Source organism: Squalius cephalus, assembly GCF_949319135.1.
Source record: "Squalius cephalus genome assembly, chromosome: 9".
NCBI classification, from domain to species: Eukaryota; Metazoa; Chordata; class Actinopteri; order Cypriniformes; family Leuciscidae; genus Squalius; species Squalius cephalus.
Genome location: NC_137130.1, coordinates 4,436,083 through 4,463,371, shown reverse-complemented (window position 1 = coordinate 4,463,371; position 27,289 = coordinate 4,436,083). Strand labels below are relative to the sequence as shown.

The window sequence follows — 27,289 nt, the reverse complement described above, 5'->3', positions numbered from 1 at the left end:
TAACCTCAATTGCATTCAAATTCTATGCTGTCAATGTATTGCTATTTATTTTCATATTCAATGTGTATGATTCAGGGTCTGCTTCAACATACATAAATGTATGTGTACGCTTACCTACGAATACGAATGAGATCATCCCGGTTATCTGGCTGTTATCTTGCTGTTTCTTAGCAATTTAGTCTTACGTTTAAGGAACCAAGACTTGAAGTTGCATGAAACTTTAACACTCTTCTTGTGTTGCCTTGCATACCCTGCTACTTTCCTTTATTTTATGTTTCATAATAAGCAGGTGATTTGTAAGCCTCGCACACACTTCCAAATCTTTCTCTTGGCTGTTCAGATCTATAATGCAAAATATCTGCAGCAGGAGTCTGGCCCGCTTTGTTGTTTTGACATTGAAAACATGCGTTTTCTATCAGCTCGCCCTCACTGCTGCAGTCAATATATTGAGCAAGTGTATATATGTGTAATGGAGGTATTAGAGGAGGCTGCTGTAGGTGAGATGTAGCCTCTATTTATAGCTGTTTATTTTAATTAATATTTACACTGATCAATGGCATGGTAAGTGCTAGCTAAAGAGAAGTCGAGCTATACGCTGAGCCGAACACTTTCAGATCCTCAGCTGATGTAGATCGTTCAGTAACTGCATTTGGAAAACATTATGAGCTACTGGTTAATGGGACACATTTACTGGTGATTTAGTGCTTGATTGCAAATAAAATTGCCATTGGTGTTTGAAATCATATTGCTGTTATACTGTTTTGTTAAAGCAATAAGCCATGAGAGGCACTGATGTAATTTTACCGTGGTAAGGGGTTTATATGCTAAATGCAATGGCTAATACTTTCTAAAACTGTAAGTCACTGTCAACATCATGAAAGATATCAATGTTCAATAAATAATCAGTGATGGAATTATATATCAGCCATGCAGGCCACCAATATTTGACTATTTTGATGTAAAAAAAAATGTATCATTAAATTGTGTGTATTTATATTTATTTATGTGTAGTCTCTTATGTTCACTAATGCTGCATTTATTTGATCAAAAATACAGTAATATTGTGAAATATAAAAACAACTGTTTTCTATTGCAATATAATTTTAAATGTAATTTATTCCTGTGATCAAAGCTGAATTTTCAGCATCATTACTCCAGTCTTCAGTGTCACATGATCCTTCAGAAAGATGATGATTTGCTGCTCAAGAAACATGATTGTTATAAATGTTGAAAACAGTTGTGCTGCTTCATATTTATCATGTTTTTGTGGCATTTATTTGAAATCTTACATTATAATATGTCTTCACTGACCCTTTTTATCAATGCGTCATATAAAACATTACATCAGAATTTAAAGCTTGAACTACTGTATGGTATCCGTTTAATATTAAGATCATACTTATAATTTAAAATGGTTCCTATTAAGATTGCATCTCTTTTTGTGATAACAGTGTTTCTTTTATCAAATGGAGTGTTGTTTGTTTACATATTCATAGCTAATTTTTCTACTCTTTAATGGTAAAGTGACCCTCCTCACCCCGATCTCTCTGTCTCTTTCTCTCTTTATAAGGTTGGAATTCTTTCAGATAAAATCAGAGGTGAAGTGAAGCTCTGACATCATTCTGCCAGTATGAAACGTCTCTATTGGCATATGCTAATGACTCTAATTGAAGGACCAGTGACTGATCTTCATGCTGGGAATAAAGTTATTTAATTAGACACAGAAACCAAATGACAGATTAGCACAGATTTACATAGTGACACTAACAGACATTCAGTGTTAGGGAGTAACTAACTGAAATTAGTGATGCTATTAACTAATCTATGTAGCTTAGCTAGTTTCTATACAATGCAGCTTGTCTAACAATCTACTTTTACCAGTTAGCATTAAGTAGCTGTTTTCGGTAACGTTTATTGTGTGTACAACTTCATTGCCAAGGCGCTAATCACAAATATCCTCTATATTTTCCGTTTAGTGCTTTATGGAGACAACAAAAGCTCACTGAAAAAATATATATTTTTGCTGCATGTTCAAATTGCTTAGTTAAAATGATCTTAAGCAACACAATTGCTATACATTTTGTCCTAACTTAATTTGATTGTGTTCAATCTGCTTAAATATATGTAAAATTTAAGTTCACTTAATCCGTTTGTGCTGGATTACGTGAATGATTTGTGTTACATTAACTGAAACTGGGCGGTGCTTGTTAGTTCTCAGCATGCATTGCATATGGTTGAATTAAGAGAGAATAAATGTTAAAATTAATTTATTTTATGTATTTTTTTTTGAGAAAATGAGAAAAGGGGAAGACTTGAATTGTGAAGAATTGAATTAGTGTGTAATTGTGTTTAACGTTCAATTAAATTGGAATTATTAGAACCATTCAAATTACAGTGGGTTCCCATTGTGGAGAAGAGTGGAACATTTTGTTAAGGCTGTGGACTGATTCAATTACTTTTAACTGCTTTGGCTGACGGAGCATGTAAATCTTAGCATTTAAGATGCTAATATGTGCTACTGCTAGCAAATAGCTAGCTATAGTCTTTCAATTAAATTGTGTGTCACTAAAATAAATTAAATCTTAATGAATGGATGAATATATAAATATGAATACCTGAATCATGTCAGGGAGCCTTTAAAAAATTCACTTTGAGACTACTTAAATGGGTCGCTTAAAATGACTTCATTCCATGATGTTGAAGTTACATGAACAAATTATGTTTGTTTAACGTAACCCAGTTATGTGGAACCTGTTGACATAAAAAAGTTAATTAAAGCCAACATATAATTTTTTTGTATTTCAAAACCAGTGGTCTGGTTTGACTAATAGACTAATCAAATAAAAGTAAGATTGATTACAATAGTTGCAAATGCAGTAAACAATTAGTTTATTCTCTCATATCATACAAAACAAGACTGATTCCTTGTTGTGAGTCAGTTCATTTAGATGGTTCATGTAAATTAACTGGTTAAAAAAAAAAACGAGTCGCAACATGTGCTCTTTGTTTTTGGGAAAAACTGTATTAAAAGCTGCTGTTCATTACTTCGTTTTATATAAATAAAAGTGTGTTTTTAGTTTTATTAGTTGCCATTCATGTAGTAAACAACCAGTTTACTCTCTTATATTTAACATTGCGGAAATATGATTCCTTTTTTAAGGAATTAATGGAAGGTTAAGGTTAATTAATTAGTTTTATTAGTTTAATTAGTTAGTAATTAATTAACCTAAGTTAATTAATTAAGGTTAATGGAAATGAAAAGGTTCAGATAACGAGATGCAGCACGTCTTCTTTGCTTTTGGGAAATATTTTATTGAATGCTGCCGTTCTTTACTTCGTTTTATAAAATTTACTGTTTTTTTTGTTTGTTTTATTAGCTGTATATGGTGTGCAATTATCAGTTCAAATTTAATTATATTAGCCTATTTAAGATCCTCCTCGTTGTTGTGCCAGATAAATATGGCTAGTTACGTACCGGAATGGAGCTAGTTATCATATTTTGATGAAAGATTACAAATATTTGTATTTAATTATGGTATTTAGAATTTATTTTTATTTTGTGTTGCTTATAATCAAGCAAGTCCAATTTACTCATATCATATTGGGATTTAATCAACCTGAACCAGCAAAGTAAAAACATTACTTCCTTTAGTTATCTTGTCTTCACAGGCTTTTTGGAGTGAATTTAAGAATGTGAATAACCTTGCTATAGATAAAGTAATAAATCTCTTGAAATTTGAATTAAAATCTCTACTTGCATTCAGCGTTATTATTTCATCTCTGGCCCTGTGCTATTCACTCATATGAATTGTCAGACCCTTTCACAGCATATCAGACATTTCCCAAAATATTCCAGCTGTGAAAAGGATGTTGGACCGCCACAGCTATGGACACAGCACTTTAGCGCGATAGACAGAGAATCTAACTCTCTCTCTCTCACACACACACACTCCTGGCGGTCATGAAAGGGAGAGGCGTTAATTGAACGACCTTGGCATGGGTGGGTTTTTCAGGAGTTCCACTTCAACATCGAATGCAGAGAGAGGAAGACAAAATTGTGTTTTAGTGGGTATTTTAAAACCATGTGCTTTGACCATGTCTCCCTGAACACTGACCATTGTTGCTGAAAATGACATTTTATGGTTAACAGTTGTGACCTTCTTCAGGAAGCTTTTAAATATAATAGGCCCCAGTGATAATCACATGTGAATGTACCAAAGAAACATGACTGCACAATACGTCAAAAAAAAAAAAAAAAATACATTTCAACAAAACGGTTGATATCCATTCACGAGGCTAAGACATTTTCCTTTTCACAAGTCTCAAAGAGGCATTTGTTTAGTCTGTATATAATGTATATAATGACCTCTTCAGTGTTATATCTAATACTTCTGGTTGATTTCTTTAAATACTACAGGAGTGTAAAACACAAGCTCTGTCTAATGTCAACATGAATACTGACCTTGTTTGCTGTCAATGCATGTTTTTGGTCGTATTGTGAAACTACTTTTCTCTGACCTGGGGCTGGTTTCATAAACTGCTAAGACTAGACTTACAAAGTTAGGCTACGTTCACACCACGAGCCTTAATGCTCAACTCCGATTTATTAGAATAGCTGTTCACATTGTTGTTTTAAATGTGACCAATATCAGATTCCAGTGACCCGCATGTGTAACCCCTCCACCCGGGTCCTACTCACCCCACTCTCTGCGGGCCTTGAACCCGGGTCTCCGGCGTGTGAGTCAGGTGCTCTAACAAGGAGACTAAAGACTGCAGCCTCTAGCGTCTGTCGCTAGAGCGCCAATTGAGATCAGAGGAGTGAGGTTTACTCGCACAGAGACTACTAGCTGGCCTCCATTACACTCACTCCCCTAAACCTCACTCCCATCCGGGTCACGGCACCAATGTAACCCCTCCACCCGGGTCCTACTCACCCCCCCTCTGTGCGGGCCTCGAACCCGGGTCTCCGACGTGATAGTCAGGCACTCTAAAAAGAAGACTAAAGACTGCAGCCTCTAGCGTCTGTCGTTAGAGCACCAATTGAGATCAGGGGAGTGAAGTTTACTCGCACAGCGACTACTAGCTGGCCTCCGTTACACATACGCAAAAGAACGATAAAAAGACATCACACAGAACACTGTCATACGGAAGTAAACACAGATGACATTTAAGTAAGAGATTACGCATTTGTTTATTGTGTGATCTGCTGCGGAGCCTAGGGCTGGGCGATATGGCCAAAAAAAAATATCACGATAATTTTTTTTATATCAGTCGATATCGATAATTATCATGATAAAAGTCAAATCTTTATTTCTTTAAAGTTTAAAGGCAGATTTTTGCTCCTAAGTGAAAGTTGTAGAAACCAGAGCGTTAACTGTGGTTTTAAACTACTCTTTATTGTCAGAACATATCATGACAAACATTTGTCATTTTTCCTTAACAAAATAAATATATTTATTGGACAATTTCTTAGTTTCTGCATGTGCTAATTTTTTTTTTTTTTTTTTTGGTAAAATGTAATATTCTGACTGTTTGAGTTTTATTAAACTTAACCATTGGTCATCCAGTATCATGCATTTAGATCATGATAACCACAGATAAAACCAGGGCTAGCCTATAGCACCTCACTATCATGGCAAAATGTAACTTTATGGTTTCTATGGTATTTGTATGAAAAACAGTAGTCTAAATACATTATTAAATACTGTAATTATATTCCATTAGTCCTTTAATACATTGTCTACATTAATAATATAATACAATTCAATGTATATCCTACATTTCATAGTGCAGTTAATATTACTAAGCTAACAGTAAATCCGTGGTAAATGATGGGAATTTCAGCCTTCAGACTGTATCGTTGCGCACAGTTTGTCAGCGCTGTTTCATCTGCCTTTAAGCTGGTTTAAATCACTGAGACATTTGTGTTCCTCGCTGAATTCAAGCGCTTCTCACTGGATTTCGTGACCGAGACCGATCAGAGTAAACGCATCTACTCTAACTTTAGTGAGCTCGCGCTGCCGTTTGGACTTTGAGCCGAGCGGATAAAATGAGCCGCGGTTCAAATGAGTTTCGTTCCGCTTTTGGCGCATAAACATTATCGACCTCTTGATATCGTTTTATCGAGAAAAATTATATCGCGATAATTATCGGTATCGTTTTATCGCCCAGCCCTAGCGGAGCCCCAGCGAAATTATGTCCAGGCAATATTAAAAACAAAGACGTGGATGTGAAAAAAGAGAGCAGAGTTTTTAAACATTTATGATGTTTTGCTTGTTTATAGAGCTGTCACTGTAATACTTATGAGTTCTGACACATCACTGTCCTCCACTGACTACCTTTCACAACTGTCTTGATAACTTCGGGTATGTAAAATCTTTGAAGTGACTCCCATGAGCGCAGAATTGTGACAAATGTCAATCTAGAGTGACGTAAAAGCCGCATGAATTCCGATATGACCATTCAGACTGAGGTCACATTGCAAAAACATCAGACCTGAATTGAATTTAGGACCACATATAGAAGTGGCCCAAATCGGAATCGAAAAGACCAGATTCCATGCATTTGCTATTTAAGCAACGTGGCGCAGGACGTGAAAATGATAACTGCGTCGGACTGAAACTAGCAAAACACACTAGCATCGCGCCTGGCGCTGCATTGCACTGGGTGTAAGATAGGGCCCTCCATGTGTTTGTGCTGTTCACAAAACAGACAAAAACAGATCTGAGTCACATACGAGCAAAAATATTGGATTTGGGCCACATTTAGCTGCAGAAATACCAAAAAAATCTTAATTTACAACAGCACATCCCGTTTGTGATCAGATTTGCACATCAGCAATGTCTAATTGTGCAAAACATTAGCATTAGCATAACATCCAGCAGTATGAAAGCCAACAACAACTTGGCGACCTACAGCAATTAAAACGTGTTTGTGAACACCCACTCCTTTTTTTAACCCTTTGCAATCAACAATCACAATCCATTCCGTTATGTAACGTCCATTTCTCAAGATGCAAAATGGATAAAATCAAGTCCCGTCTTAGTTTTTTCTCATTGAAATACGAAACATGGTTTGCGATCATCCACATTTCATGTCGACTTTTATACATTTTACAGGTTTAAATCCATTCCACGTTAAACGTCCGCAGGTTCTTGACTATTTTGACTAATTGGCTCAAACTCTTATGTGTGCCGCTCACTGCCTACATCTCATCTCTGCCATTTGTTTCTTCCTCCTTCTCTCTGTCAGTGCATTAAATAAATAATAGCCTGTTGGTCTGTATTCCAGATGAGTGCTGTTCCAGCCGGCTCAGAGGGATGTATCTGTGAGATATAGGATATATATTTTCTCTCTGAGATTAAGAGATGAGCGGGCGGGGGAAAGAGGGAGAGGGTGAAGGCCTGGGCTCCTGCTGTCGGACAGAGCAGGGCTGAAATGGCAGATCCATCAAAGCAGCGGAGCTTGTCTCACCTGGGGTGGGCTCAGACCCTGGCACCGCAACGCAGTGCACCGCGTGCCGCCAACGGTCTGCAGCTAGCGGATCGGGAAAGAGAGACAGCGTTTAGGTGTGTAAGGGAAAATGACCTGTGAATATGTGCATGTGTAAAAGAAAGAGAGATGCCGAGAGGAAAAAAAAGCTGTAGGACGGAGGGAGCGAGTGAGCGCGTGCTGCCCACTGGCTCAGAGCCAGACGAAACACCATTGTCCTTCACCTTCCACAGCATCCGCCTGACACGCAATTACAATAACTTTACACTCTTCAATCTTCACTCATAACCAGTGTCTTTAGCTCTCATATATTTACCCATAACTAACTTTACACTCTTCGCATTATGCTTGCATTCAGCATCAACATTTAATTCTAACATTTGGTGTATTTCATATTCTAGGTAATAGACTGATATAGGCTGATAGAGCTGTTGTTAACCAGTGGATATTTGGCCTAAACTTCAGAGTACTGTTTACACACACACACGCACACATGCACGCACGCACACACACACACACACACACACACACACACACACACACACACACACACACATGTCTGGTTCACTATCTTTGTGGGGACTCTCCATAGACTTAATGGTTTTTATACTGTACAAACTGTATATTCTATCTTCTTACACTAACCCTATCCCTAAACCTACCCATGGCTGGTCCCCACAATGGAGGTGATCTCAGGTTTTACTATCCTTGTGGGGACATTTGGTTCCCACAATGTAATATAAACCAAAAGCACACACACACACACACAGAGAGAGAGAAATAGAGATAGAGACTATCGACCTATCTATTGATCTATCACTTGTTTGTATTTAAAGATAGTTTACATACTGATTATATATATATATATATATATATATATATATATATATATATATATATATATATATATATACACATACCCACACACACACATTGGCAGGAGACTATACTGTATACTTCCTGATTGGCTTTACATTATATTAATCCTTTAGAACATGTGTGTGATCAGTAATTTCATACGATAACAGTTTAATCTGATAAAATTGATGTTTTTGATCAGCACAAACCTTATATGTAAAGTTGCTGTCTCTAGGTTACCACATCATCTGTCTTATATAAGGCATATTTCTGAAAACAGTCATGTTTAATGTTTAACTTCATGTCTGCAAACTTGTACTCGCTTGTGCAACGTTGACTTTACCAGCCACAGGTACTGAATGAGTGCGGCACTCACGAAGCGTAAACTATTGGACACCTGTGTTACTGTAGGTGCAGCACTACTTCCATGGTGTCATTTCCATATTCTGTGTACCGTTTAAAGTGATGTCAGTGCACCTTTCACATTAACACGAAACCAGCATGAAGAGGGTCACGTGACCTTTGCACAATAACCACAATTGACAGAAAAAACATGTGCGGTGACATCCATCCATTTACACCGGACTCACGTTAAGATTTTACACTAAACGCATTCTGTCACTCTGTAAAATGGAAGTAAAAAAAAAGCAGCAGACAAAAGGTGTGTGGGGGGTGAGGATTGTTCCGCTGTATTTAACATTCACACACAATGCTGCGGGAAAGTGACAATTGCTTATCTCCATGGCGATCAATAATGGCTACGGGTTTAGTTCGCCGAGCGCGTGTCTCTAATGCGGAGAGGATGTCATTATTATTTTCTGTCTCCTAATGATGGTCATTATGCATAGCCACTGATTGAATTCCATTTGTTACCTGCGTTTGAGTCTGAGTAGAATAATTACCATTTAAGTGTCTCCATTAAAATTCATACACGAAGGCCTCCTGTTAAAAATAACTAAAGTATTCTTTGAATGTGAAATGAATTGCATTTCAGCCCAACCCTGATTTAAATACTTGATTAAAGAATAGGGCTGTCGGCACAGATTGTGATTTATTAGAAGATGCTCGATGATCAGCTGAAAACAACTTGTAGCTCTTGTGTCCTGCATTCGTATTTAATATTTAATTAAAATGGATCTGCTGCTGGTAAAACACAATCAATATCCGGCTCTCTGTCGAAATTACATTTTCAACCTCCCGCGCCTCATTCAAAACAAACATTGTTTTTCATTACGTCGAACATCGTCCTCAAACCTTGTTTGTTTGTGGTCAATTCTTGGTGCTGTTTCGGTTCAATATATGCACGAGTTGATTTTTATATCGAATTTGAATGAATACTCGATAAAAGCGACAAAGGACAGCCTTGAGACCATTATTGTACAGTATAAATAGACAGATTCATTTCTAACTTGTGCATGTTGGTCTTATTGCTGCTTTCATTAAACTGAAGCGGATTGTACAAATTTACAACTGAAGGATTGTTTCTAATTCTACATTCTAAATAGAAATACTAAACTAAATTCTGCCACATTCAAAGCCCCTGCAACACACGTGACATATTTTATATTAATGTGATATTAGTGTGACTATAAGTTGGCCTAAAGTTTTGCTAACAAACTATATTACATGCTGTAAGAATTGTTTATTCTGATTAACAAATATAACTATTGATTTAAATATTGTGACTATTATGCTAAAGATTATGAACGAACATGGTAAAATCATGGTAAAGATGCATTGTGTTCTTATATAACAATTCTGACTCTAAATTTTGATTGGAAAACATTATAAATGAAATGGTGGGCGATAATATAGTTTACATTTTGCGATGATATAGGCATTCAAGCAGTTGAGATATGCTATATTGTGAAGTGGAAATTGATTCAAATGGATACACCCTACGCGAGTATACAGTATGCAGATAAAGTTGGATATACTTTTATATCCAACTTTATATAATGAGCTGAGTGATAATATGGTTATATTTTGTGACAAAATAAAAAAACAATCAGGCAGTTGAGATTCGCTTTATGTGAGTGTACAGAGAATAAGCTGGATATAGAGCAACTAAACACATATATGACCCTGGACCACAAAACCAGTCACAAGTCGCACGGGTATATTTGAGGCAATAGCCAACAATACACTGTATGGGTAAAAATTGTAGATTTTTCTTTTATGGCAAAAATCATTAGGATATTAAGTAAAGATCATGCTCCATGAAGATATTTTGTAAATTTCCTACCGTAAAATATATAAAACATTTATTTTTTGTCAGTGAATGCAACACAATCGCAAACATAAATGGACAAATTTAAATGCGATTTTCTCAATGTTTCGTTTTATTTGCACCCGCAGATTCCAGATTTTCAGTTAGTTGTATTTCGGCTTAATATTGTCCTATCCTAACAAACCATACATCAATGGAAAGCTTATTTATTCATCTTACAGATTATGTATAAATCTCAAAAAAAAAATGACCCATGTGACTGGTTTTGTGGTCACATATATGTTACATGCATTTTATATTAATGTGCCGGGTAGCTATGTTGCATATACTTTTTTTTTTTTTAAATATGTAATTATAATGAATTAATTTAGTGATTTATTGAACAGTGGTGTCTTTTATGCTTTGTTCACTAAACCCCTACCCGTGGCTATTGCTTTAACAGACTTCAGAAACTTCATTGGATTCGCAGTAAACTGTGGCCATTCTGTCTCTTTAACGGCTGCCAGCTACAGCTCTATGAATACATGGTTGTTTTCCTCTTCACTAGATATCTCGAGCACCAACGAAAACATGTCACTTCTCGTTTGTTGTTTTCCTGGAGTCCACCCCTCTGTCCGTCCACCCAAGTGGAATTAACTGTGTTTGTGTTGCAGGTAAATAAGGCGTGTAGGGCCCTAATACAGCCATCGCTCGGCAAGAGCCCAGCTGCGGCCGGGCGTCTATTCCACGGCGAGGAGGGGGGCGGTGGGAGCCGTAGTGAGACCTAATCAATCAATGCCAGATTACGGCTAAAGCCACTTCCATACCCATTAAAGGAGGACAAATGCAGAATTGCAACTGAACAACTTCTAGTTTTAAGCCAACAGTGGGACTTCCTGGTTATTTATCAAAGTCATTGCTGGTGAGCCAGCATGCCTGGCCATGCAATTGTACTTCTCAGCGAGAGTAGGAGCTCTGCTGAAAGGAGCGTGTTTATGCCCTCAGCTGTGGCGCTGTCAGCCTGCTGGAATTTACTGTAAATCACATTGCTTTTATTGCGAGATTTAGTATCTTATCCTCTGTGGGCTTCATCCACTGCGAGCTTGTCCCCATTAGGACGTTAGCCCGAGACCATAAAGGGACTTGGCTACACATCATCATATAATGTGAAACCAAACCTTTCATTTCTCTCCCTTTCGTTCACCCGCTCTCACTCTAGTCTTTGTCGCCTGCCCGTTATTCCCTCTTTAAGCCCATTCGCCGACAATCGCGACCTCAGACTGGCTGGATTCTCGCTGTCATGTCTATCAATGGAATAGTGCTTTCGGAAATAAAATTCTTGATGTCATCATTTGCTCACCTTAATTTTGTTCCTCTGATGTTTTATTTTAAAAATCATCATGCAGCTCTTTTCCATATATTCTTTAAAAAATGGCTCCAACACCCTTTTTCTTTTAAGGTCATAGCAGAACCATTGCTAACAATTTGCAATAAGGTCCAACTAGTTTACATGAGTTGATGCATGAACTAATATTAACTAACAATGAGCAACACATTTATTCATTTTTGTTCAAATTAGTTAATAAAAATACAACTGTTCATTATTAGTTCATGTTAGCTTGGGTCCATTAAATAATAGTAATCGATACAACTTTTGGTTTTAATAATGTATTTGTAAATGATTAATGATTAATATGATTAATAAATGCTTTATAAGTATTTTTCATTGTTAGTTCATGTTAACTACTGCAGTTAACAAACTGAACATTATTGTAAAGAGTTACCATACAATTTTTTGGTTCCCCAAAGAACGTTTCAGTGAACAGGTCTTAAAATAAAAAAAATTTCTTAGTGTGAAGAACATTATAAAGAACCTTTTGTGCACTAGATACCATGTATGTTAAAGGTTCTTTATGGAACCATATGTGCCAATAACAAAAACAAACCAAATTTTTTTTAGGAATGTACATTGTTTGTATTGACCACAACTGTCATGCAATAACATTGTGTGTGAAACACACTGAAATTTAAGTCTATATTTGTTAAAGTTTCAAAAGAGCTGGGGAAGGAGATTTGAAAGGTGGAATGGAAGGGGAAAGCATCTTGAATTTGAATCTGTTCCTCGCGCAAAGTTATCGAAAAGAGCAATCAGGATTGTAACGACACTAGGGTGAGAAAATAATGACAACATCTTAAATTTTGTGTGAACTATTTCTTGATCCTGGCTATTTGGTAATGCGCAAAACACATGGTTCATCTGAGCGCAAGCAGAACCAGACTTGTTACTCGGTTCAAGGAGAAAGTCGTAATACCAAATGAAGATATTTTTAATGATGCTGCCATGATTTAAAGCATTACAGACCACGTTAACAAGTATTAAATTAAACACCTCACTTCATGAGCTGTGCTTTCAGAGCTGGCATTGTTTGGCTTTTTCTCCAAAGGATTTGTCTCCATCGAGAAAGAAAGAAAAAAATCTCATGAAATCTCTGCCAAGCTCAGTTGAAATGATGGAAGCTGACAGCAAAGTCTGCAGGCAGAAGGTTAAAAAACAGCACATCACGTGACTGGACAAACCCCTAACCCCAGTCCTGAGGAACCAGACAATTTCACTGTGTGTGCGTGTGTGTGTGTGCATGTGTGTGTCTGTCTAAGTAAACAACCTTAGAAACACATTCCTATCAAATTAGCAACTAATGCAGAGTCTACACTGCCCCGATCATTATTACTTAAATGGTTAATCAGTTGAAATCCATTTAGATAAATGGCTGTTGTTAACCACAGCAGAGATGAGCGGCTGAAGTGAGGAAAACACATTTAAGGTGCAATGTCATGCATTTAAGGACTATTTCATCACCCTCTTTAATGAGTACTTATATAGCTCACATTGGTGCTAAACTTCACCGGGTGCGGTATTAACCACTACAGTGATGGTTTACGCATATGATAATAGAGCATAATCATTTTTCATGGACAATGAGAATGGGAACGACAGATTTGCATAGATAGATAGATAGATAGATAGATAGATAGATAGATAGATAGATAGACCTGTTTGAAAACAATAATTTTTTGCAATTCCATTAGGTGGCGCAGCGCTAGTGGCTCAGAAATTGCACAGTGAAACTTTATGGATAAATTAAGAAATACATGAATACATGAAATATGAATGTAAAGTTTACATAAAATTTGCATTTTTCATAATTTTCATAGACATGGCTGAATTGTTATTCAGTAATAAGATTGTGTGAGTCTTTGATTCGAGAACGAATAAATTGTGCCGCTATTTTCTATTGGTGTTTTTGTTATTTTATCGTATTGCTGTTGCCACTATAGCAATACAGCAATTGATTACCACAGTTAAAAAGTTATTCACGATGACATGCAATTTGCAGGAACATACCAAATGTCATTTATTTTAAATTTTTGAAGTTGGAAAGCTCAACTATTTTCAAATCAGCAATGATGCGATGTGACATCTACCAATGAGAGCGCAGAGAGCGATCCACCACGGGATAAAACTGGATACTGCATTCGAGTAGGAACGCCTACGAGCAACCAGAGACTCGCCAACCTCCGGGTATTTAAGCGCTGTCAGTATAAACAGGCCTTTATGGGGGTTTGATAAACATCCCATTGTAAAATCACTGTAAGTGGCTTATTGGTTTAACAATGTACAGCCAATTACGTCAATATGCATTGTTGTATCTCATCAGAATATTTTGATTCAACAAGCTCAAATGACTAAATATGTTATCAAAATTTCCTCGCAACAAGGGAACGGTGTGCACTTGAACAGTAATTACCAATTAAACGACTAATCAATACACTAACAAGAAACCGGAGCCGTGCTCCATCCGTAGCTAATGTTATGCTAGTGTGTTGTGTGTGTGTGTGTGTATTAGTGTATTTGAGGATTTGTGGTGGATGTTAGGGCAGTGCAGGCACACACTCACGTCTCCGATGTGCGTATGTGTGTGTGTCTGGATGATGTGTGTGTTGACGTGCCGTAGCAAGAGTTCAGGGAGGCAGCTGAGCAAAATAATTTAGAATGTCCTGCCTGCTGACACAAGGACAAAAGGCGCAGAGAGAACTTTCTCATATGCGGCTGGGAGACAATGGCGGCCGCTCTGGCTGGAGTCTACACAGCGGTTGTTTTCTCTCTGACCTCTCGTCCTTAGAGTGATGGTCGAAGGCAGCAGACAGCAAGGCTCTCCTGCATTACTCCTGCATCGTGCCCGTGCAGCGCGCAGGTAGAGAAACACCAATACTAATGGACAGCTTTTCTTCAGCTGTTTCTTACACTGACAACCTGGAGATTAATAACCGTCCTGATTGCATCTACAGTTCTGATAGAGCTTACTGTCTCTCTCTCTCTCTCTCTCTCTCTCTCTCTCTCTCTCTCTCTCTCTCTCTCTCTCTCTCTCTCTCTCTCTCTCTCTCTCTCTTTCTCTCTCTCTCTCTCTCTTTCTCTCTCTCTCTCTCTCTCTCTCTCTCTCTCTCTCTCTCTCTCTCTCTCTCGAACGCTCTGTTCTAATACCTAATTTCGAGCAGCACTTCCAAGACTTTTCCAAAAGGTAGTATCTAGGGCTGCACGATATTGAAGAAAAATTTTATATGCGATAACTCATTAAATAATGCGATATTCGATGCGATAATGCCTAAAGTGTGTAAAATAAACTTAAAATATCTTAAAAATATATTTAAAATTATATAGCCTAACCTACATACGTGTTTCACATTCTTTTTGTGACAAGAAAACATCCCTACAGCTTCTGAAAGTGAACATCAGTGTTTTACTGTAGCATAAGAAGTGTTATTTTAACATCAGTGGGGTTTAGGGGTTCAGGTTATCCTACATTAGGTTTGTTTAACAACAGAAACTGAATAATCAAATGTAAAAATAAACACTGCTTAGTTTTCACTGTATGAATTAAATATATACTGATTCTTATTAAAGCTACAAAAGTTATTCAGCCAAGAGCAGTGAGTGATTTTCTCTTTGTCTTTTGTTCATGACCCCAGTTATTGCAAGCCATTGCGATATGAATATCGCGATATATAGCCTACATTTGCGATATTTCGATAATTTCGATATATTGTGTAGCCCTAGTAGTAGCATTATAGTAAATAAAGATGCCAAATTCTGAGGCAGCAATGCATGTAGTCTGTTTCAGCAATGTCTTTTTTTCGATGGTCAACCAACATTATAAATATGAGTTTACATGCTTGCAAATCAGCCACTTATGTGGTTCTAACTTAGTTAGAAAGCAGCTGCCTATCCACATTATTCCCACGCCCCATGACGCTTTGCACGAATTATGGGTGTAACTTCCGTTAAGCTGTAAACAATCAGTGAAACGCTCGCTCTATGAACGCAATACGTTAAAAAAAGTGCCACAATGAGATGACAACCCTTCAACCATCGAACATTAAAAGGAAATTTAAAAGTGTAAAAGCATCAACAAGGTATTTCAACAGACCAAATAACCCCAAAAGCGCGAGTCTTTGGTTAAATATCACTGTGGTAATCTGTATTATGTGACTTATGTTGCCTTAATCAAAAATGCTCATTAACTTCAGCATTACGTGATACTATTTCAAAGTGATTTCCGTCATTTTGACTGATAATAAATTGCATTTACCTGTGAAAACAAACCTGGAAAGAGACGTGAGGATTTGAGGAGAATAACGAGAGATTCTTCGTGCATTCCAGTGAATTATTAATGGAGTATATCGTAAATTAAATTCGGGAGAACAGACCACAAATGTGCAGTATATGTTGTCCTTTTTCATACTTTTACAGCGGATTGCAAAGGGAAAAAAGAAAATAATCACGAGGAAAAGAAAGCAGCGACTGAAAAGAGCTCTTGCCATAGATATTCTTGTATTACGTAAGTATTACGTTTTTCTCATGATGTCTGAAAATAAATCATGAAGGAAAACTGACAGCTCATCCAGTCAAACTGACAGATCAGCTTTATTTGTAGGGAAACCTTATGATTTGAAATGATTTGCTTCAGCCTTTTTTGAATGGAAGTTCCCCAAACCGGAAGTGCCACTCATAATTCAAAACGCAGTAAGGTCGTCAGGAATAAGGTGGATATGTAGGCAATAGGCAGCTCACTGGGTTTTGAAACAGAGCCATTTTATCTCTCTCACTTTCTTTGTTCTTTCTTGTCTGGTCCAGTTTACCATTTGTGTCTGCAGCATTTAATCGGATGCCCCCCCCCCCCCCTTCCTTAACTGCACGCTTCCTCTACCCTCATCACATACATATTGTTCAGACATAATGAGAGCTGCAAGGTGTGGTGGGACTCAATCAAATCAAAATTTGAGATGCAACAATAGAAAAGAGGGACTCAATCGGTATCCACCGATCAGAGTCTGAAGTAGTACAGTAATTATTACCTTAGATTGCGGCAAGCAGTCGTTTGTTAGGAAAGGCTGAATGGAGTGGTGCTGACTGCCGACGGGCAGACATTCTCCAAGGGCTTTAGGGCTGTACTGGAAATGGCCTGCAAACTCATCGGGGAACGCTCAGGGCCAGATCGATGCATCAACCCAAGGCCCCAGCGCACGAATGCGAGAGGCCATGCTGGGACTGTGGGTTCCACAGTACACATCATGTGTCTAAACTCCAGGTCCTCAGCCAGGTCCCTCTGGGTTGTCAAAAGAGCACTGGGAGACGACAGAGAAGAGGTGTGGAGTGGTTTTGTCATGGTGTGATATACGACAGGATGTCAAACTCAGATACAAGAAGACACATCAAGATTTGCCCTTCATTTTTTTTTTTTTTTTTTTTAACCCAGATAGATATACACCATAAAGGTATGATATCTACAGTTTTGTCCACAAATAAAGATAAAATAATAAATAATGTCATTGTTTTAATGGTTTATTTGTAATTAAATCCCGGAATAAATAATAGCACTCAAGCATTAACATGCAGAATTAATCATAAATATCATTCAATAAAGAGCATTTTTATTTATTTATTTATTTATTTTAAGAAAATGTGACTGGTGCTTGCTCGAGTAAAATGCTAGATTGTTGTGGGTGTAAAGTTAGTTGTGATATTGAAAAATGTATAGCCTTAAGGATGAGGAATAAAACACCTATTAAGTCACAAATTTCTTAATTTTATTATATATTTGTAGTGCTGTCAAACTGATTAATGGTGATTAATTGCATCCAACATAAATGTCTTTGTTTATATAATATGTGTGTGTGTGTGTGTGTATATATATATGTGTGTGTGTGTGTGTGTGTATTCTATACCTGTATATACAGTATACATTTTATGTTAGAAGTGATAAATCGATTTGACAGCACTAATATTTAGACATTGAGGTACAAGAAGCTGTGCTATATCCATTTACAATATTACACACTTTTTAAAAACGTTTTAATTAAAACGTAATGTTCATGAACTGACATAATAGAAATAACGATGGCTACATGCGAATATTTACATTTATTTCTATAATTATCAGTCTACCCCCTGACTGTGTGTTTTTATATTAATGTAACGTTAGTTCTGAATGTTATTTGACTTTGTTCTGTCAGTTCATTGAAAATAGATTAAAAAAAATAACGATCGCCACGTTTGCTGCGCAGTGATTTAGAGAACGTTTCTCGCTCTTACGACGTGGATTTTACAATATATCAATAATATTAAATACTATACTCACTTATTTTACTTCTTGTGTTATATATACACATCGTGTATACAGCCAAAAAGTCCATATACAGCCCATTGATGAATAATTCCTGTCAGTGTACTGTGACAGGACAGCGAGCGCTACTCCACTGAGAGTGTTTAGGCAAATCTGACCGTTGCTTTGAATTTGGCTCTCGCGCAGCGCGCATGCGCAATCTGCGGCACGCTGTGCTTCTCTAGAGCAGCTGTTTGGGGTTTGAAATTCCAACATGGCAGAGGCAGTGGTCAGTCTTCCCCACACTAACTTGGAATGGTTTCAAGTCGCTTAACCCGCAGAAGCATTCATCAGCGTGCCCGTCGGATCGATGCCGCTCTAACCCGAGAGGTTATCCTGTCATACTAACAGGTAAGAGTTAACCCGGCTATTTCCACCGAAATTAGGAATTAAACTGGACTAGAGGAGAGGAGCGCGAGCGCCTGCCTTTATCGCAACGCATGTCCAGTCCATGCATCACCGGGCTGAAATGAAGCGCTCGCGCTGTCCATATCTAAATACATGGATTGTGTTTTGATACGAGATGTGATCGCGCGTGCAACGGGATGTTAACGCGCAGGCGGATGAAGTTGATCAGTGATAGTTGAATATGATTAATTACATTTTGCATTGGAAAGTGAGAGTGGGTGGGGTTGAAATTCGCAAAAGTAACTTTCTGGTGCACTAGAGCCGCATTATAGCCTACACAATAATAATCTGAAAAAGTTTTTGCATCCTTCCTTTTTTGCGTATCATAGAAAATGTGCATTTTTTTAATTCGTGACTTTTTTTGGGACCGCAAATGTGTTTTTAAAGTAAAAAGACATACAATGCGTGTTTCCATTAAGAGAATATCGTTTCTTTAAACCTGGGGAGGAAAACTGACATGAGCTCGCTGTCGTGGTCATGTTTTTTTTTTTTTTTTTTTCCTCTCTCTCTCCTCCTCTCTCTCCTCCTCTCACATGTTGTCCAAGAGCTTTTGTTAGTGTTGCCTTCTTAATTATATGCATGTAGGTTAAATGAATACCTGACGAAAAGGCCCCTGGTTTTCACAGTGTAATTCGATAGCTGAGAGGAAAAAGTGGCTGTAAGCAACCTTTGGAATTCACATTTTCCTTTCTCCTGTTTGCGCCTTTGAGAAGATGATCACTAGCTCCAGTGTACATGGTACGTTGATTTATTGTTTATATTTTGGCATACACTATTACATTTGTGCTTGTACTTGCATGGTGTGGTTTGTTTTAGTCATGAAATGCGTGCTAGACTATAAACAGCAGCTATATTCACGTAACCTGTTAGATTGTATGTTAATAATGCATGCATGATTCTATTTCACACGTATAAAGCATTCCTAATGTATATATCTCGATCTAACTTAAGCGTGTTTGTATAAAAGTTGTGTAAATTTGCATATATTGCATATATAATTATAAGAGTCGCGTGCGATGTGTTTACCTCAGTCTGTCAGAACTAAGTTGACACGATGTCAACTTACTGTCAAAATGATGACTATAGCGACTTATTTTTTAATTAAACACGAGGTCTTTAAATATGTATTATCTTTCATATCTTTAAAGAAGACATGTAACATTAATATTTACTGTAATCTTTGAAAATATACTCTAATGTCCTAACCGAGCCCCTTTTCTACAAGTAAAATTACTATTTTTGTTTTACATTTGCCGAATAGGCTATTTTGTTTTATCTAGGCTTGAATTTGTTCTAAACCCAACTATATTTAGATTAAAATAAGTTAGGCATTTTAAGTTTGAGTTAATTAGCTGTGTATGAAGTTGTAGTTGGTATTTGTTTAATTGTAAATTTGCATAAAACTTCAGTCTGGTGTGATATGCTTTCACATTATTCATTATCTCTTTTTGCAGTCTTTTTCAAAACAGCTTAAAAATGTACTATATATATATATATATATATATATATACAAAGTCTTGGTTTATTCAAGCCAATTATATTATTTGATATACTAAATCAATCTCAAAACATAATGTTTAGTGGTTAGGTAGAAATTTGTCCCTGTAAATATTCACTTTTTTAGTATAAAGCACTAAGCGGGCATAGAGAAGTTACCAGAAGGAATTACTGTATGTGTCCGCATACATTTTTCAGCCTTAATATGGGACTTCATCCATCAGTGAGGTTGTATATTACTACATTTTATGTAGTTCTTGAACACATATTTGCATGAATTTTTGATGTGCACCCTGCATTATGCACATTTAGCTATTTTTCTATGCATGTCCTTTCTTCTTTGTACTTGTGGATATTTCTTTCCCAATTCTTTAGCTCTGGCTCTTAGTTCTGTGGATGTTGTCAGATTAGAAACTTGAGGTCAGAAATTGATTTGTTGAAGGTTATGCCACTGTCAATGCAAACTTGTAGGTTTTTTTTTTAAGGCAATTGAATGTCGATTTGTTTTACATTTTCATATTCAAACCTTTGGTTTTCACTCTCAACAAACTAACCAACCAAACAAAAACTAAATTTTTCATTTAGAATGTTAGTTATTTTCTGAATACCTCTCGCATTTGCATTTTGTTATTTAAAAACACAATAAAAATCGCCTGACTAAGACTGAAGTGTGTTTTCCAAGCCTCTTCAGCTCTATCAATAGAAAAATGCACTACATGATGAGTGATTTCATTACAGTAGAGTGTTTTTTGTGATGTGTTTTAATCAAAGTGGACATTGAGCATGTGTTTTTTTTCTTTCCTGTAGGGAGGTCTAATAAGCCATTAGATGTGTAATGCACTACAGTTAGCAGAGGTATATTAACACAACAGGCATCAGTGACCTAATTTAGCTTTGCAGATATGAGTTTGAGGTGTAAATGTTATTAATAAGTATACTTTAAGCTTTTAATATGATACTATTTTGACAAAGTGATGTGCTAGGTTGGTGCTCGGAGGGATTCCTTGTGGGCGCAGCGAGCGGCTGACGTGTGAAAGCGCTGTTATCGTTAACTGGGTCCCGGTTTAACCCCAGGCTGGGCTTTATGAGCATGTTAAACGACACGACAGCTTCACACACTCCTGATTGCGCGGCACGTCAGTTTGCGTGAGCCTGTGTGTGTGTGTGCGTGTGAGTCCGCAGGGTTGACATGAAACCTCATGTTGAGTTTTGTGGTGTGCGTGATGACAGATGCTGACCCCTCCCCTTTTCAGCACCCTCTTTGCTTGATGTATCTTGTGTTGACATTCTAGCACAGGGCTACAGGCAGCTCGCTACACACAGACCGCTACACACAGACCTATAGAAGACGTTCAGCCCGCGCGGATGATGCGGCAATTAGCAGATGCGTGCAAACAGTTAGATTGGGGCTTGCGTTTGGCCAATATTTTGACAAGTTTCATACATATAGTGATAGCGTTGGCTTCAGTGTTCATTAGTTTGTATTTTTATGACGTCTGAATGTACTATCATTTGTATTTAGCAGTTAAATGTCTTTAACACATTATTTTTGTCAAATTCTTACACAAATCTATTACAGGGTCAGGCAGTTTAAACATATTTAGAACTAGACCGCTTTTCTATGATAAAAATAAGTATACTGTGCAGTTTCAACAGTGTCATGCAGTGAAAAGAACCTAAAAGCATGTTGAATGTTTTTTTTTTCACAGCTATTTTACATGCATTTTTAAATCTCTTTATTTGAGAGGGTTTTTTTTTTTCAACATGTAACCTAGTGACTGTAATGTTCATTAGTTTGTGTTCTTATGACGTTTGCATATGTACTGACATTTGTATTTAGCTGCCTGTATCATGCAAGTTAATTGGCTCAAACACATTATTTTTGGAAATTTATTTTACAAATCTGTTACATGCAGTATAAACATATTTAGAAAGCTTTTCTATTGTTTCTCTGTAATTATTTTACATGGATTTTTGTAATAATCTCATTAGTTGTGAGTTTTTGTACTAGTGAAAGCAAATATTTTGCAGCATTGTGTACACTGCATTTAAAATATATGCATCTAAAAACATAAAGGCCTATATAAATGTTTATGGCATATATCAATTCACATTCATTGTTCATCTTCATTCATCTTGTTGGTCTGATGTATTAATATTGGCAACAGTGAGGCAGAAGCATTGTTCATCAAAGAAAAGATTGAATTCTCACATGATCACATCTGACATGATCAGTCATATCTGGTGTAAATATAATATTTTTCAATATGCAGATTTCAATTTCCCTCTGTTCTGATGGTTTACAAACCGCTCTTTTACATATTCATAGTGGCCATTAACGTTTGGAGGGTTTGTGTGAAATGCACTGTAGTTTTTAAATAGACTCTCCACATTGTAAAAATGTTTAGACCGAAAACCTAGAACATTTAATCTGGATTTATTCAGGTCAATTACCTTAAATTATTGAATGAGTCTAAATCAAGCTCAGCTTGGTTACACTTAAAAAACAACATACGAGTAAGTTGCATTGCATTCAGTGTATGACAGAGTTGTTCTATTGATCTGTGTTTGGCATGTAGAGCTTTTTGAAGCAAATGAGATTGTGAACTGTTACTCATCATGGCACAATGTGGGTTATGTAGTTTTGTGGGGGGGGTTTGTACTTATTTTTTTTATTTATTTTTTAACAGTAGATGTTATTAATTGTTTAGTAACAAAGCTCACCACAGAATGTTTCTATAAGGATCCTGGGAATAACACAATAGTACAAGAAATATATTTTTTAAATCTGTCTTTAGCAAGTCAGTTACAGGTTAGTGGTGGGCGAATGGCCAAAAGCGTATATCATGGTACGAGTATTTGAAATCCCCCAGTAACTGTATCACAATATAGTTATTTTTGCGAGGAATTCTAAAACAAATGGATTATATAAATAACCATACAGTGATGCATGTTTTCTGGCTAATCTGAAATGATTAGTCTGAAATGATTTCTGAAAATCTTACAATTTTACAAATGAAAGTTTATGGATGTCAACTAAGAAATAAATAGATCTGGCATTAGTTCAGAAAACGGCTTGAGTTAAAGACTAATTGATTCTAATTGGACGAGCCACATTCAAATCTGTTCTAAAATAGTTAATATGCACAAACCTGTTTTTCAGTGGTGCATGTTGTGTATTTTCCCATTGCAATGTTCGAATCATATAAATAACGTACAATGGTCCATGCACAGTACAGCAAGCGTCATGCTGTAGGTATACCGGGATTTACGGTTTAGAAGCCCAGCGTTGGCAGAAGACGATGCCGTTGGTGCGTTAGACGTGTAAGTGGCCCGGGCCTCCTGGGATTGTTTGTTTAAATGAGAATGACAGGTTTTATCTCAATCTAATGGTGACAATTAAAGGGAACCTTCAGACTAACTCGGCTCGCTGGCGGATGAGCACCTTGGGGGATCTCGGGGGCCGTTTCAAATTGATGAAACACTCATCCGTACAGACGGATACATTTGTCAGTCTGTGTAACAAATCTTATTCGGTACCCCCTGTCTCCGTTTCAGACAAAAGCCCGGCTCAAATGAAATCAGTAGCGGCTTGTCATCTTTAAGCAAATATGTTAAGCGTAGTCTCGCGTGCTTTTCATCCGAACGCTGAGGAAGAACCCCAAGGGAGACGGTCGCGTGCAAACGCAACAAATTTCATTTCCACGCAGGGATCGCTCTCTCTCTCTCTCTCTCTCTCTCTCTCTCTCTCTCTCTCTCTCTCTCTCTCTCTCTCTCTCTCTCTCTCTCGTGGCAGCTGGCTGTGTTATCTTCGTATGATTCGGTGTGCGCTGACAATTCTTTCACTGATCTAAGTTAGAGTGCATTTGGAAGTGGTTGCAGCTGTCTGTTGCTATACTGAGAGATGTGTTTGCTCTACTGCAAAGATGAAGGACCATGAATCCTTGACATCCCCCTCCCGCTCCTCTCCACCAGCTCATTTAGACACTTTCTGTCTGTCGGCCTCTCTCTACCTCCCTTGCTGTGACTGACAGCATACAGGGTTGTATGTCTTTTAAAATGCACATATGTCTGTTATCCGTGCTGTAGGCCTGGTTTGCTTTCTCGGCTCTGAAATCATCCTCTAGAGTCGCGGATGAAGAAAGTATTCGCGCTCGAGGCTGTCGTCTTTCCCCTTCCATGTATCTTAAACGCATTACATTTTCCTTTTTGTTTGCTTAAGTCAATGTTACTGGAATTTCATTATTAAGCGGTTGTTGTACCCGTAATGACGGTATCGACCGTGGCGTTAGGATGCTATTGTGCACGGTGGCGTGAAGCAAAAAATTTTCCAGGCGTTCTGCTCCAGTAAATGTTCCTGCCATTGAGATATTGGACAAAAAGGCTGTCTGATGATGTAAAAGATGTAGCGGTTCATCGTAAACCTGAACAGAGGTGAAGTGCCCTCATCTCTCACCAGTTTATCGGCCTCTCCATGGGGCGAATCAACAAATGAGGACTTAAACGCGCCACACGTATTGATTTGCAGAATACTTGATTTGATTCATTTGGCTCGCTGTGGGTTATTTTTAGTCGATAATCGTGTGCAAGAAAAGACACTGAAAGGTGTTTGTCTCTGTGTCTTTTCTCTTTCATTAGGGTCACGCTATGGCTGGCTCAATGTAAATGTGCTGTTTTTAACATTTGTCAGGACGGTTTGATCTGTAGTTAGCCGGCGATGTGATCTGATCAGAGGAGCGTAACCGTGATTGACAGTCAGCGGTGAGGACGCCACTGGACTCCCGTTCATTATGATACGTCGCACACACACACGGCAGAATAATAAGAGTCAAAACAAAGCGAAATCATGTCTCTGTTGACAGTTGGCTCCGTTTTAAAAGCTTTAACTCGTTGAGGATGGATGTGAACACAGAACATTATAGTACATCGTTGATTAACTTGGTTTGAGGGATGCATGATTGTATGAGTGATTTCTCTGTTAGTTTAGTTCAGGTTTGTTATAAAGCTAAAAATCTGAAAATATTGTATTGCCCTTTTGATGATATTTTAATATTTATGTATTTGCTCTCAAATTGCTTATAAGTGTGATATTTATTTATTTGTTTATCTTTTTTTAACTTAATTTCATCTAGTCATTGTAGTCATATATTTAAAATGTTTAATGTCAGAAGTTCCCTAAATACTGTAAATAATGAGTTAATATAAGTCAATATAAATAATCAACACCGTTTTTCTCCTGAACGAACACCGAATGGTAGTTAATTATTTTTGTTTATATGCACCAATATAACTTTGCATGATCGTAAACAGATATTTACTTGCATGTATTTGTACTAAAACATTTTAATGCATGGTGAACGTTTTTAGTAATGTCACAAATGAACTGTTGAATCAGAGTTTTGAATTGATTCACTGAAACGGACAGTTTGAACTGATTCGCTGAAATGATTTAAAATGTTTAATGTCAGAAATAAAATAAAGATCTAGCTGAAGTAATCGAGGTTTTGCACACTGATTTTCACAGCAATTTACTTGCGTATATGTTTACTAAAACATTTTAATGTGTGCTGTGAACAGTTTTGATTTATTGACCGACAGTTTGAACTGATTCACTGAAATGATTTAAAATGTTAAATGAAGACGATCTAGTTCAAATAACTAGCAATTTAATCGCATATATTTTTACTAAAACATTTTAATGTGTGAAACACTTCTGTGAACAGCGACTTTATTGTGAATTAATTGTTGAATCAAAGTTTGAATCAGTTATGGACAGTTTGACCTGATTCACTGAAATTAGGGCTGCACGATTATGACAAAAATCATAATTGTCGATTATTCCCTTGAAATTGTAATTGCGATTATTAATTACGATTATCACAATTTACATTGAATATATATATATATATATATATATATATATATATATAGGCATATTATTATATATGTTTACTTACAAATTGTGAACACACACACTGTCCCCCTTTACTTAACATACACATAAATTGTAAGAATATGACTAATAGTAAAGACTACTAATAAATAAACATTAGGCCTATGCTACAGCTATTAAATAGCAGTCCCAAACTAGCTTTTGTAAATACAATGTTGGTATGAGCCACCACAGTCATTTATATAAAAAATAACTTTTTTTTTTGTGAAAATAAAGTGGCATTTGGGGGTTAATATTAAAACGACAGTTACCATGGTGATACACAATACTAACAAGAACTGTTAATGAAACATGAAAACTGCTCCTGGTGAATAGAATGAAAATCATAACGTTACCTGCATGCAAATCCTTCTCAGCTAACACACGACGTACCAGTAACGTGATTTATTGGTATTTTACTTTTATTTTGTGACTTACCAATTTACAACGTAACAACGTTGCATGCTCGTAGTTTCCTTTGCACTTTTATACACAGCGCGCGTCGCCGCATTTGCGCGTGCAATTGAAGAGTGTGCGCTTACGAACACAGTAGCCTATAACGGCTGACATGACAGGAACGTTCGTTTTTCTGAGGTGAAAGACTTTTTATTTCAGCGTACACATACGTCGCTGCCTGGTAGTTCCTTCCTATTGTGCTGGGTTTTCTGAAGTAGTTGTGATTTGCCTCTCATTACATGCTCTAAATGCACGCAGAGTGGATTTTTTTTTTTTTTTTTTTTTGTAATCGCGGCTTTGGACGATTACGTAATCGTGGCATCCATAATCGTAATCGCGATTAGAAATTCGATTAATTGTGCAGCCCTAACTGAAATGATTTAAAATGTTAAATGAAGAAGATCTAGTTCAAATAACTAGCAATTTACTCGCATATATTTTTACTAAAAAATTTTAATGCGTGAAACGTTTCCGTGAACAGCGACTTTATTGTGAATTAATTGTTGAATCAAAGTTTGAATCAGTTATGGACATTTCGAACTGATTCACTGAAATGAATCAAACTTGCCAGCTCTGTTGTGGTTTAAATCAGAGACAAACCAGTAAAACCATATTAAAATCACTGCAGATATATAGTGACACTCAGCCATATTTCCGAGAAATGTAAACCTGCTTCTCTATGTTTTGTGTATTCCGATAGACTCACTAATCCACTACAGC

General features: G+C 37.0%; 2 protein-coding genes across 11 annotated transcripts in view; one reads left to right on the top strand and one right to left on the bottom strand.

The window, feature by feature from the left end:
- Window positions 1–18,530, bottom strand: part of LOC307164833 (uncharacterized protein) — a 179,308-nt gene extending 160,778 nt beyond the window's left edge. For all 8 annotated transcript variants that reach the window (XM_079881992.1, XM_079881990.1, XM_079881989.1 and 5 more), the window contains exons 1-2: window positions 18,253–18,530; window positions 16,970–17,239 (exon numbers count right to left, since the gene is read on the bottom strand). The gene's annotated coding sequence lies outside the window, so the exon portion shown is untranslated. The remainder of the gene's footprint in view (window positions 1–16,969; window positions 17,240–18,252) is intronic.
- fign (fidgetin) overlaps window positions 18,473–27,289 on the top strand; it is a 75,540-nt gene continuing 66,723 nt past the window's right edge. For 2 of the 3 annotated variants that reach the window (XM_079881979.1, XM_079881978.1), the window contains exons 1-2: window positions 18,565–18,627; window positions 19,311–19,422. In XM_079881979.1, the coding sequence (XP_079738105.1) occupies window positions 19,398–19,422 (25 nt within the window). In that variant the 5' untranslated portion in view covers window positions 18,565–18,627; window positions 19,311–19,397. Of the gene's footprint in view, window positions 18,628–19,310; window positions 19,423–27,289 lie in introns of all 3 variants that reach the window. The other variant, XM_079881981.1, reaches the window with a different exon arrangement.